A 13,799-nucleotide genomic window follows, 5' to 3' on the forward strand; every position below is an offset into this window, starting at 1 on the left:
AACTAAATTTCATGTGGAGCATCCCTAGGTCATGGGACAAAAGAATTGTTTAAAAAAATTTGATCGCATAACCAAGATGGCCGCCATGACCATATATGGTAAAAACCTTAAAAAATCTTCTTGTCAGAAACCGCTCATCAGATTTTCAAAAACTTTCACAGGGATGACCTTTGAGGGCTCCCCTGAAAAAGTGAAAAAGTTGTTCAAAGAAATTTGATTCGTCAAAAAACATGGCCGCAGGAGCTCGTTGAACTTTGCATGTTTATTCGTTTTTGCCTATTTTGTGAAAACTTTCAAAAATCTTCCACATTTTTTGTCCGATCCTTTCCAAATTTGCACAGTGTCTTTATATCAATGAGGACACGAACCCTACAAAAAATGAGCATTATTGGTCCATGAAGTACAGAATTACCTCCCCTTGAATTGAGAAAATGGTGTTTATGCAATAAAGTCCAAATTTTTCATCCAATTCTTTCCAAACTTGTAAGGATTTAGCATGGTTCAAACAAGGGAAACAACTACGGTTTATGCATGTTCTTTTTATTACAGATTTGCCTCCCTTTAATTCATTCAAAATCTCATTTTACAGCAGAGATTCCAAATCTGACCTGTAAATGAGCCCCATATTTACTGCTGGTGCTATGTTACCTTTTCCCATTTGATCATTCTTAAGTATTGGTCTTGTAATGCTGCTACTGCTACTGCTACTGCTACTGCTGCTACTACTACTACTACTACTACTACTACTACTACTACTACTACTACTACTACTACTACTACTACTACTACTACTACTACTACTACTTCTACTACTACTACTACTACTTCTACTACTACTACCACTACTACTACTACTACTACTACTACTACTACTACTACTACTACTACTAGTACTACTACTACTAGTACTACTACCACCACCACCACCACCACCACCACCACGTCTACTATTACTACTTCTACTACTACTGCCACTACTACTACTACTTTTACCACTACTACTACTACTACTACTACCACTACTACTACTACTACTACTACTACTACTACTACTACTACTACTACTTCTACTACTACTTCTACTACTACTACTACTACTACTACTACTTCTACTACTACTACTACTACTACTACTACTACTACTACAACTACTATTACTACTACTACTACTACTACTACTACTACTACTACTACTACTACTACTACTACTACTACTACTACTACTACACCACCACCACCACCATTCACAGTGACAAAAAAACGTATTCACACAATGGCTGCTACTACAACTTATAGCCCATATAGGGGGGCATGCATGTTTTACAAACAGCCCTTGTTTCTATGGGATTTTAACCACAACTGTTCATGTTTATCTCCGACACATATTTTTAGGTCACCTGTCATGAAGTGACACGGTGAGCTTATGTGATCGTGTGATGTCCGGCGTCCGTTGTGCGTGCCTGCGTGTGTCTGTGCGTCCGTCCGTCCGTCAACAATTTGTTTGTGTAGACAGTAGAGGTCACAGTTTGCATCCAATCTTGATGAAATTTGGTCAAAATGTTTATCTTGATGAAATCCGGTTTGGGATTGTATTTGGGTCATCTGGGGTCAAAAACAAGGTCACTAGGTCAAATAATAGAATAACCTTCTGTAGACAATAGAGGTCACAGTTTTCATCCAATCTTTATGAAATTTGGTCAGAATGTTTATCTTGATGAAATCTGGGTTGGGATTTTATTTGGGTCATCTGGGGTCAAAAACTAGGTCACTAGGTCAAATAATAGAAAAACCTTGTGTAGACATTAGAGATCACAGTTTTCATCCAACCTTTATGAAATTTGGTCAGAATTCTTGATGAAATCTGGGTGGGATTGTATTTGGGTCATCTGGGGTAAAAATCTAGTTCAAATAAATAGAAAAACCTTGTGTTGACAATAGAGGTCACAGTTTTCATCCAATATTTATGAACTGTGGTCAGAATGTTTATCTTGATGAAATCTGGATTGGGATTGTATTTGGGTCATCTAGAGTCAGGAACTAGGTCACTAGGTCAAATCATAGAAAAAAATTGTGTAGACAATAGAGGTCATAGTTTTCATCTGATCTTAATGAGTCAGGTGAGCGATTCAGGGCCATCATGGCCCTCTTGTATGAATTCAGCAGACAACATTTTCGCAGACAATAAATTTCCCAGCATGCAAAGGGTTAAATGTGTCTCATGTTTCTAGAAGGTCAGAGTGATCTGCCAGAGAGCAAGTACCTGCGGGTGGAGAACAAGGTGTTCTACTTTGATGTGGGATCAAACAGGAGAGGCGTGTACCTGCGAGTGTCTGAGGTGAGTGCACACAATACGGGTCTGTATGAAGTATTCAGGATCATAATCTTATATTGTAGATTGATAACACATGGTTGCAGGATCAGTATTGTTGCCTCCCCTGAAATGTTTTTTTTACTGTAATTTTCTTAACTAGCAGGGGAATAAATGAAAAGGGTCATAACCCTGCCAAATCTGGTGGCAGCCAAAATATCGGTTTTTATGATCATTAAAGGGATCTTTTCACGGTTCGGTAAATTGACAAAATTGAAAAAAATTGTTTCAGATTCGCAAATTTTCGGTTTAGTTATGATATTTGCGAGGAAACAGTATTGCTGAACATTTGCCATGGTCTAATATAGCCATTATATGTATCTTTTGACGATTTAAAAACCTAAAAATTATAAAGCGTTGCAACGCGAAACGATTGAATAATTTGGAGAGTTCTGTTGTTGTCGTTTAAATTTGTGAAACTACGAAGATTGCTTATATAAGGTATAAAAATGAATCTTAGGTATGCTTGGCAGGATAGCTCAGTTTGCTAATGCGTTTTTACTTTAGGATTCTGGGGGTCACTGGTTCGAGCCCTGCTGCGGGCTACATTTTTTTCCTTTTTTAAATTATATTTTTGATTTTTTACTGGAGCTTTTAAAATGTAATGTTTACATTTATCAATATAAAGCATTTAATGACAAACTTCAAAACATGCCAAAATCTGTGAAAAGGCCCCTTTAAGGTCATATTGCATTGAAAGTTTAAGCGAAACCCACCTAGTAGTTTATAAAGAATCTTAGTTCAATGGTATATGCCTCCCACTTTTTGGGCCAAAAAATTCCGAAGATAAATAATATTGGTTAAAAGGGATAAATAACATTGATGTGTAAAAGGTACATAAACCCAATGCATGACAATGGTTAGATTCTGACAATTTGTTTAAATGATGTATCAGATAGGAACATGATTATTTTCTCTTCACTAAATGATGTTAAATTATTATTTAGCTGTTTGGAATTTCACCATTTTGCAGTTTGTATAGCTCCTCGCATTTAAAAATGCACTGTGATTGTATGTTTCTGTACATTTTTCGAATAATGATTTATGATGATTGAACAATGATTCATTTGTGATTAACAGAACATTGCCCTAATTTTTATGCAATAAAAAATCTGGTCAAAAAGCTTATACAAATAAACTCACTTTGTGCAATTATGTTGATTTTTCAAAAACTTATGTGTGCTATAACTATCATTATTGTCTTATATTAATACAATTCATTGTACTCATTTTAAGTAATCTCTTTTTAGCTCACCTGATTGCTCAGGTGAGCTTTTGTGACCGGTCTTTGTCTGTCTTCCGTCTGTCCGTCGTCCACATTTGGTTTGTAAACACTCTAGAGGCCACATTTGATATCCGATCTTCATGAAACTTGGTCAGAAGATTTGTCCCAATACTCAAGTTCGAAACTGGGTCATGCTGGGTCAAAAACTAGGTCACTAGTTAAAAAAAGAGAAAAACCTTGTAAACACTAGAAGTCACATTTCATGCCCAATCTTCATGTAACTTTGTCAAAATGTTTGCCTTAATGATATGTTGGTCGAGTTCAAAAGTGGTTCCAGTCCGTTGAAAAACATGGCCGCCAGTGGGCGGGGCAGTTTTCCTTATTTGGCTATAGAGAAACCTTGTAAACACTCTAGAAGTCACAATTTTTGCCCAATCATCATGAAAGTTGGTCAAAACATTGGTTTTATTGATATCTCTGACGAGTTCGAAAATGGTCCAGATCGGTGAAAAAACATGGCCGCCAGTGGGCGGGGCATTTTTATGTCCCCCACTATAGTAGTGGGAGACATATTGTTTTTGCCCTGTCTGTTGGTATGTTGGTTGGTCTGTTGGTTGGTTTGCGCCAACTTTAACATTTTGCAATAACTTTTGCTATATTGAAGGTAGCAATTTCATATTTGGCATGCATGTGTATCTCATGAAGCTGCACATTTTGAGTGGTGAAAGGTCAAGGTCATCCTTCAAGGTCAGAGGTCAAATATATGTGGCCAAAATCGCTCATTTTATGAATACTTTTGCAATATTGAAGATAGCAACTTGATATTTGGCATGCATGTGTATCTCATGGAGCTGCACATTTTGAGTGGTGAAAGGTCAAGGTCATCCTTCAAGGTCAGAGGTCAAATAAATGTGGCCCAAATCGCTTATTTTATGAATACTTTTGCAATATTGAAGATAGCAACTTGATATTAGGCATGCATGTGTATCTCATGGAGCTGCACATTTTGAGTGGTGAAAGGTCAAGGTCATCCTTCAATGTCAGAGGTCAAATATATGTGGCCCAAATCGCTTATTTTATGAATACTTTTGCAATATTGAAGATAGCAACTTGATATTTGGCATGCATGTGTATCTCATGGAGCTGCACATTTTGAGTGGTGAAAGGTCAAGGTCATCCTTCAAGGTCAAATATATGGGTCAAAATTGCTCATGTAATGTCACTTCTGCAATATTGAAGCTAGCAATTTTATATTTGAAGTGCGTGTGTATCTCAAGGAGCTGCACATTTTGAGTGGTGAAGTGTCAAGGTCATCCGTCAAGGGCAAACGTCATATAGGGGGACATTGTGTTTCACAAACACATCTTGTTCTTTATATGTATTAGTGAAAACATGTGAACACTAGAAGTCACATTTTTGGCCCAATTTTCATGAAATTTTGTCAGAACATTTGTTTCCTTGATATGAGAGTTGAGTTTGAAAATGGTTCTGGACATTTGAATAACATGGCTGCCTGGGGGGGGGGGGGCAGCTTTCCTTATTTGGCTATAGAGAAACCATGTAAACACTCTAGAAGTCACAATTTTTGCCCAATCATCATGAAAGTTGGTCAAAACATTGGTTTTATGATATCTCGGACGAGTTTGAAAATGGTCCAGATTGGTGAAAAAATATGGCCGCCAGTGGGTGGGGCATTTTTCTCTATATGTATATAGTGAAAGCATGTGAACACAAGAAGTCACATTTTTGTCCCAATTTTCATGAAATTTGGTTAGAACATGTGTTTACTTGATATGAGAGTTGAGTTCGAAAATGGTTCCAGTCAGTTGAAAAACATGGCTGCCGGGGGGGGGGGCAGTTTTCCTTATTTGGCTATATAGAAACCTTGTAAACACTCTAGAAGTCACAATTTTTGCCCAATCATCATGAAAGTTGGTCAAAACATTGGTTTTATCGATATCTCGGACAAGTTCCAAAATGGTCCAGATCGGTGAAAAAACATGGCCGCCAGTGGGCGGGGCATTTTTCTCTATATGTATATAGTGAAAACATGTGAACACTCTAGAAGTCACATTTTTGGCCCAATTATTTTCATTAAGTTCGGTCAGAACATTTGTTTCCTTGATATGAGAGTTCAGTTGAAATATGGTTCCGGTCAGTTGAATAACATGGCTGACAGGGGGGGGGGGGGGCAGTTTTCCTTATTTGGCTATATAGAAACCTTGTTAACACTCTAGAAGTCTCAATTTTTTCCCAATCATCATGAAAATTAGTCAAAACAATGGTTTTATTGATATCTCAGAAGACGAGCTCGAAAATGGTCCAGATCGGTGAAAAAACATGGCCGCCAGTGGGCGGGGCATTTTTCTCTAAATGTATACAGTGAAAACATGTTAACACTCTAGAAGTCACATTTTTGGCCCAATTTTCATGAAATTTAGTCAGAACATTTGTTTCCTTGATATAAGAGTTGAGTTCAAAAATGGTTCCGGTCAGTTGAATAATATGGCTGCCTGGGGGGGGGGGCAGTTTTCTTATATTTATATAGTAAAAAAAAGCTTGTGAACACTCTAGAAATCACAATTTTTGCCCAATCATCATGAAACTTGGTACAAAGATTGGTTTTATATATATATAACATAATTAATGCCATAATTATTGCCCAAATTTTCACTATATTATACAAAATCCTTGTAAACACTTTAGAGGTCACAATTTTGTTTCAGATTTAATGAATCTTGGTCATAATATTTATTTTTGTAAGCAAAGTTGGATGTTTGGTAAGGGGGGGGGGGGTCAACTCAAAATATAGGTAACCAGGTCAAATCTTACAAAAACAAAAACACTCCATATGCCAGAGTTTTGGTTCAATAATGATGAAACTTGACCAGGATGTTTGTCTGGACAATATCTAGGTCAAGTTTGACGTTTGGTAAAGATTGAATGAACCGACTCCTCTCAGGTGAGCGAACTAGGGCCAACTTGGCCCTCTTGTCATGAATTTAATTCTATTTTATTTTGTGCTGCCATAGATATCTAGTTTGTTATACCCCCATTACCATTGGTAATTGGGACTATATAGGAGTCACTTTGTCGGTCCGTCTGTCTGTCGGTCTGTCCCGAAATTTCATCCGATCTTCACCAAACTTGGTCACAAGTTTTATCTAGACAAGGTATAGGTCAAGTTTGAATATGGTTCCTGCCGGGTCAAAAACTAGGTCACGGGGTCACTTAGTGTGTTTTAAACTGAAAGTTTGTCTGGACAATAACCATGTCATTTATCATTAGATTTAAAAAAAACTTGGTGCATTTGTTCACCATCATGGGACAGTGTGTTGTGTGAAAAAAGTATGCCGATATCTCCAAGGTCAAGGTCACACTTGGAGTTAAAAGGTCAAATGCTTGTCCAGTCCATAACTTTGTCGTTCATTGTGAGATTTTAAAATCATTTGGCAAATTTGTTCACCATGATTGGACGGTGTGTCGCGCGAAAGAATTATGTCGATATCTCCAAGGGCAAGGTCACACTTGGAGTTCAAAAAAAATGACCACAAATGAGCTTGTCCGGGCAATTACTATGTCGTTCATTGTGAGATTTTAAAATCATTTGGCACATTTGTTCACTATCATTGGATGGTGTGTCGCGCGAAAGAATTATGTTGATATCTCCAAGGTCACACTTGAAGTTTAAAGGTTAAAAAATGGCCATAAATGAGCTTGTCCGGGCCATAACTATGTTGTTCATTGTGAGATTTTAAAATCATTTGGCACATGTTTTCACCCTCATTGGCCAGTGTGTTGCTCAAAAGAATTACGTCGATATCTCCAAGGTCAAGGTCACACTTTGAGTTCAAAGGTCGAAAATGGCCATAAATGAGCTTGTCCGGGCCATAACTATGTCATTAATTGTGAGATTTTAAAATAATTTGGCACATTTTTTCACCATCATTGGACAGTGTGTCGCGCGAAAGAATTACATCCATATCTCCAAGGTCAAGGTCACACTGTGAGTTCAAAGGTCAAAAATGGCCATAAATGAGCTTTTCCGGGCCATAACTATGTCATTCATTGTAAGATTTTAAAGTTACTTGGCACATTTGTTCACAATCATTGGACAATGTGTCATGCCAAAGAATTATGTCAATATCTCCAAGGTCAAGGTCACACTTGGTGTTCAAAAGTGAAAAATGGCCATAAATGAGCTTGTCCAGGCCATAACTATGTCATTCATTGTGAGATTTTAAATGACTGTACATTAATTTCGTGCACAGTCATTGGACGGCATGTCATGCTAAAGAATTCATGAGTGCAAAGGTCAAAATTGCCATAAATAATTGTGGCATAATAATTCTTAAAAATCACCATAAATTAGACTCTTGTTTTGTGAAGACAGCATTCAAAATAGTCTGTGTCAATGCTGCTGGTGGGTGTATACGTCACATCTGTGACAAAGCTCTAGTTGTGTGTTAACTCAGTTCAAAAGCTCAGTATAACTTATATTTTGCAAAGACAGTGTAAATAACATTTTCTTGACTGAACTTTAAGCCCTGTGGGTCAAAAGGTGCCTGGCCCTGGGTGTACCAGTGTGACATTTACTCATACAGTTCTTCTCTGAAATCAATAAAACCCATGGCTTTCATATTTAGTGACCTGAATCATTAACTACTGGTCCATTTCACAATTTATTCAAATTCTGCCCCTATGGTCAAAAGAGGTGTCACAAGTTTATATTGAATTCTAAGGATGACTTATACAGGGAAAACCTTCACAAATCTTGTCTGAAATGTTCAATACCATGGGTTTATGATTTGCCTCATAATAACAGCTATAGGTGGGCCATGTTCTGTGAAAAGGGGGTTAAATGCATGTGCATAATGTGTCTTTCCAGGCCTGTGCAGTCAGCACAGGCTAATCAGGGACGACACTGCCTATACTGGATATCATAAAAGCGGAAATTGTCGTCCCTTACAAGCCTGTGCAAATTGCACAGGCTTATCTGGGACAACACTTTATGCACTTTAAACTTCCTTCCAGAGCAAGGCCAAGAGGTTCTCTTCAAAGTTTCTTCAGTTTATGTCACTGGGGTGAAAAGTGGCCTTGCCTCGAGGATCACTAGTTTGTATTGACCAATGTAGGGAAACCCTGAACAAATATTTTGCTCAAGCATTCACAGTCCAACATGTGCAATGTAGGCATCAGAGTCTGTGCAACATTTATATTTTTCTGCGTTTGAATATTGTTTCCCCAAAATGTTGTGATCTCAATCCCTCTTAAAATGCTTAATGTTTTCACTACATGTTCTGTTGGTCATAAAATAACAAGATTTGTTGCTGCTACAATTTTGGTAGAAAAATGTCAGTTGTCATTTTTCTCCACTTTAGAATATATGCCCCTTTGAATTTTGTGAACTCAATTGTGTTATGCTTTGCAGATTTTATTAAATCTTTTACAGCTGAAGAACCTTCAGCTGAAAGTGATTGAAAAGGAAGGAATTTGGCTGTAAACAATTCTGGCAGAATTATGACCCTTTTAAGCAATTTCTTTTAAACTTACTGGGGAATTTTCCTTGTCCAATCTTGTGCAGTAGTTGTAACAATGTCTTTGACTCATCCAGGTTTTACATCAACACAAGCTTTATTTTAGCTTATATGTTTTTTTAACATTGTTGTTGATAAAACAAGCTCTGTATCTGTTGTTCAGGTTTGGTCCAACTACCGGACTTCAATCACTCTGTATCTGTTGTTCAGGTTCGGTCCAACTACCGGACTTCAATCACCATAACAAGCTCTGTATCTGTTGTTCAGGTTCGGTCCAACTACCGGACTTCAATCACTATGTATCTGTTGTTCAGGTTCGGTCCAACTACCGAACTTCAATCACCATTCCATGTATCTGTTGTTCAGGTTCGGTCCAACTACCGGACTTCAATCACCATTCCATGTATCTGTTGTTCAGGTTCAGTCCAACTACCGAACTTCAATCACCATTCCATGTATCTGTTGTTCAGGTTCGGTCCAACTACCGGACTTCAATCACCATAACAAGCTCTTATCTGTTGTTCAGGTTCGGTCCAACTACCGGACTTCAATCACCATTCCATGTATCTGTTGTTCAGGTTCGGTCCAACTACCGAACTTCAATCACCATTCCATGTATCTGTTGTTCAGGTTTGGTCCAACTACCGGACTTCAATCACCATAACAAGCTCTGTATCTGTTCTTCAGGTTTGGTCCAACTACCGGACTTCAATCACCATTCTGTATCTGTTCTTCAGGTTTGGTCCAACTACCGAACTTCAATCACCATTCCATGTATCTGTTGTTCAGGTTCGGTCCAACTACCGGACTTCAATCACCATAACAAGCTCTGTATCTGTTCTTCAGGTTCGGTCCAACTACCGGACTTCAATCACCATTCTGTATCTGTTCTTCAGGTTCGGTCCAACTACCGGACTTCAATCACTCTGTATCTGTTCTTCAGGTTCGGTCCATTTACCGGACTTCAATCACCATTCCATGTATCTGTTCTTCAGGTTCGGTCCAACTACCGGACTTCAATCACCATTCCATGTATCTGTTCTTCAGGTTCGGTCCAACTACCGGACTTCAATCACCATTGATAAAACAAGCTCTGTATCTGTTCTTCAGGTTTGGTCCAACTAACGGACTTCAATCACTCTGTATCTGTTCTTCAGGTTCGGTCCAACTACCGGACTTCAATCACCATTCCAGAGAGGTCTTGGGGCCGGTTTCGCGACATGTTGTCCGAATTCACAGAGCGAGGACAAGATGGCGCCCAGTAGAGCAGCAACCCTACGCTCTCCTGACCAGCGGGAATGTGCTTAGTGAGGGATCAGTCATTGCTTGTTGAGGGAGCGGTCATTGGAACTCTTGTCAATATTTACTGTAAAGACTTTGCTCCGCAAGGAGATGTCATTGAATTGAACGTCAGATTTAATGGACAGCTATTGTGTATTGGTGTTTTATTGTTCATGCCGATTTGTGAGTTACACAGGTCACAGGTACAAAGAAATTTGGTATTTAACAAGAAATGTACTTGAGATCCCTCGATGCCTAAAGGGATAGATTGAAATTCTGTTACGTCTCCTTAATGAATTGGTACTTGGATTGAAATGTTGAGAAATATAAGTCAGGTCAATGTTCTGATATAACTAGACAGGGACAAACTGTAAAATATGTGATGCATATCAAAATGTTTTTATTTTTACTATTGAGCAATCAAAAGTTTTATTTTAGATGATATAAAAAAGAATTTATCATTCATTCAGCACATTTCCAATGGTTTGATGACGAGTCTTGGAACTGTATTACAGCTTTCTTGGGATATGGGATTGAATATACTTCTTGGAAGTCTGAATTTGGTTTAGATGTAGTTGTTATGTTGACTGACTGAGTTGTATTGATTTATGAGCACTCGTCTGAGTTGCACTTGCTGATATATGGGGTTGGAAAAGTTGCTTGTTTGTGGATTTAACGGAAATACTTTGCCTTCATGGGTTTCTTCTGATTGGTTCTTTCAGAATGTTTGATTGACATAGACTGTGAAGGCTGTAAAGGCCCAAGTGAACAAAAGATTATTGTGATCAATATGTCAGTGGGCTATAAGCAGTGGTTAATGAAATAAAGATCGAGAATGCAGAAGTTAAAGTTAATTTCATTTCTTGTGTTTTCAAGAATAAAGAGTGCCCTTATGATTGAGTTATTTAAATAGAAACAAAATTGGGTCAGATTTCAGTATATAAAGGTGACTGATGAGGTAAATGTTTTGATGGTTGTTGTTTGTTGATAAATTGTTGCTATTTTATTTTAGTGTTGGGTGAAACAATACAGGCAACTCTTAAATGTTCATGGACTAAGTTGCAAGTAAATTTGGTGAATTGAAAAAGATTAAAAATTGCAACAGCAGTTTGGTACGAGTGATGAAGTTAATAAAAGGATAAATTGTTTATAACTATAATTAAGTTAAAAAGCAGAAGCAAATCATGTTAGATTTAGTCTGTCTCCAAGCTTAATTATAATGAGTGACTTGTTAGTTTCTATCACCATGAAACACTCCAAAATCAAACCACATTAACAAACACGATAAAGTTGTATTAAAAAAAACACACATTTATATCGTAAAATATATTGGTTTTATTGCTGACTGATTTGTTTCATGGTTCAGGAATAATTCAGAAAACGAAATCAGACAAGATTTTATTTTAGCATGTTTTTACTGGAACCTCTTACTGATGTTGTTACTTGTTGATTTTTGTTATTGACAGTTTTAACTAGCAGTGATACTGTACAGATCAACTCTTGCTTAATGGCCAAGTTAGCAATACTTTGAAATAAACAAGACATTCTAAAATCCATGTTGTTTTTTTTCATTCATCTTTTAGGAAAATCATTTGTTTTGTTTCAATAAATGAAGAGATGTACAGTGTCATAATTTATAGTGAATATAAAGTCATATTCATTTCTATTGTTGTTAACTAATATATTGCCAAATAAGCTGTTCTCTGGAAAAACTGGGCTTATTTTGTGTGTGTAAAATACCGGCTCAGATTAGCTTGTGCAATCCATACTTGCTATTTTGCAAGTTGTACGGAATTTTTCATTTAAATGAAGTATCTTCTAAACTAAATTCCAGTTAAGGCCTACATTAATGGTTGCCCAGGCTCATTTGGGACGTTAGTTTTCTCACATGCATAACGCCCTGCTTTTCTAGAGACCTGCTCATGCCTATTGTTGTTGAAGAATGTATTGGCAATTTTGGACCCGAAAATATGGATCAATTTTCTTTAGTATAATAGATTTACCTTCCCATTTCTAAACAGGTGTCAAATTGTATTATTTTTTGTTGTTTTAGTTCAATATTACAATAAATATAACAGAACCTTGTTTGTTAGTTTTACTTGAATAATCAAAAATAAATGATTGTTTAAATTGTTTATGGTTTAATTTGTTATTCTTTGTTTTGACTTACGTTTATTGCTTTCTAGGTAATGTTCATATTTTAGTGTATATTATTATATCAACCTTGTACTGGGAAAACTGAGCTTAATGCACATGCATAAATTGACTTCCTAGATAAGCCTGTGCAGTTTACACACGCTTATCAAGAACCACTTTTCCTGCTTGTATGGTAGTTTTCGTTTAAAGGAAGTTTCTTTTTAGCCAAAATCCAGTCATGGTGGAAAGTGTTGTCCCTGATTAGCCTTTGCTGACTACACAGCCTATTCTGGGAGGACACTCATTAAGCACAGTTTTTCCAGTACAAAGATGGTGTTAATGTTTGTTTCAAGTGATTAGAAGTCGTCATCCAGACACACTAATGTGTTTGTACAGTCCCTGATACCTCTGTACATGTTTATTTCCTTGTTTTGTAAGGATGAAATAAAGCTTAATTAGCAAGTACCTCTTGCATTTGATTCTTATGCAAACTCTGAGAGTCCGCCACTAATTGAAAGATGTAATTAAAATATACTGTCCGGAGCCTGCAGTTTCCTATCCATTTGTAGTACGTGTAGTAAGAATAAATAATAAGATAATACTCATAAAATTGAAAAACTACCATTTGCAAATATACTGGGTTCCGATATACACGTTGTTTGTTGTTGATTTATCATTAATAAAGAATAATAAATCAAAGGTAAACATTGGTGAATATAAATTTATGTTCAGATTCAGACATTTCTAGTGTGCAGAATGCTACAATTTGAAGAATAGAAAGTTAATTGTATGCGTTGTAAGGGGTTAGAGATATATGGCTGCAGGTATACAAGTCTAGACTACATTTTACTACTTATGCAATTCTTAGACATGGGATAACAATAAAAATGCATAGATTAGAATAACTCTTAGATGTGACACAAATCAATAGTGGAATACAATTAATTAATATGTAGAAAAATATTTTTAAGTGAATAATATCAAATGAATTTGAATAATTAGCATAAGTTTACTTCTTTGATTATCACAATTATTTAGAAATGGTGCCCTTCTTTATTAGTTAAATGAGGACCCTGTTCCTAAACATTGAAAAGAATGTTAATTTGAACCATTGCAACAATTGTTAGAATTAAAGGTACTGACCTGTTGAGGGTTGAAGATGAAACTTCATATTTCAATAGCATGGTAATGTTAGTTTAGAAATAAATGTATCTAAGGAATTCTCTGTAATGTTAGTTTAGAAATAAATGTA

The 13,799-nt window shown here is 36.7% G+C and overlaps 2 protein-coding genes across 4 annotated transcripts in view; both read left to right on the forward strand.

Moving 5' to 3' along the window:
* Positions 1-9,331, forward strand: part of LOC127831777 (uncharacterized) — a 216,552-nt gene extending 207,221 nt beyond the window's left edge. Inside the window, exon 6 of the mRNA XM_052356835.1 lies at positions 4,760-9,331. The gene's annotated coding sequence lies outside the window, so the exon portion shown is untranslated. The remainder of the gene's footprint in view (positions 1-4,759) is intronic.
* The window catches only part of LOC127831843 (transcriptional activator protein Pur-beta-like), a 41,327-nt gene extending 28,318 nt beyond the window's left edge, over positions 1-13,009 (forward strand). For 2 of the 3 annotated variants that reach the window (XM_052356938.1, XM_052356925.1), the window contains 2 exons: positions 2,229-2,335; positions 10,288-12,546. In XM_052356938.1, the coding sequence (XP_052212898.1) occupies positions 2,229-2,335; positions 10,288-10,395 (215 nt within the window). In that variant the 3' untranslated portion in view covers positions 10,396-12,546. Of the gene's footprint in view, positions 1-2,228; positions 2,336-10,287 lie in introns of all 3 variants that reach the window. The other variant, XM_052356933.1, reaches the window with a different exon arrangement.
* The last annotated feature ends 790 nt before the right edge of the window (positions 13,010-13,799 follow it).

Source organism: Dreissena polymorpha, chromosome 1, assembly GCF_020536995.1.
Source record: "Dreissena polymorpha isolate Duluth1 chromosome 1, UMN_Dpol_1.0, whole genome shotgun sequence".
Lineage (NCBI taxonomy): Eukaryota > Metazoa > Mollusca > Bivalvia > Myida > Dreissenidae > Dreissena > Dreissena polymorpha.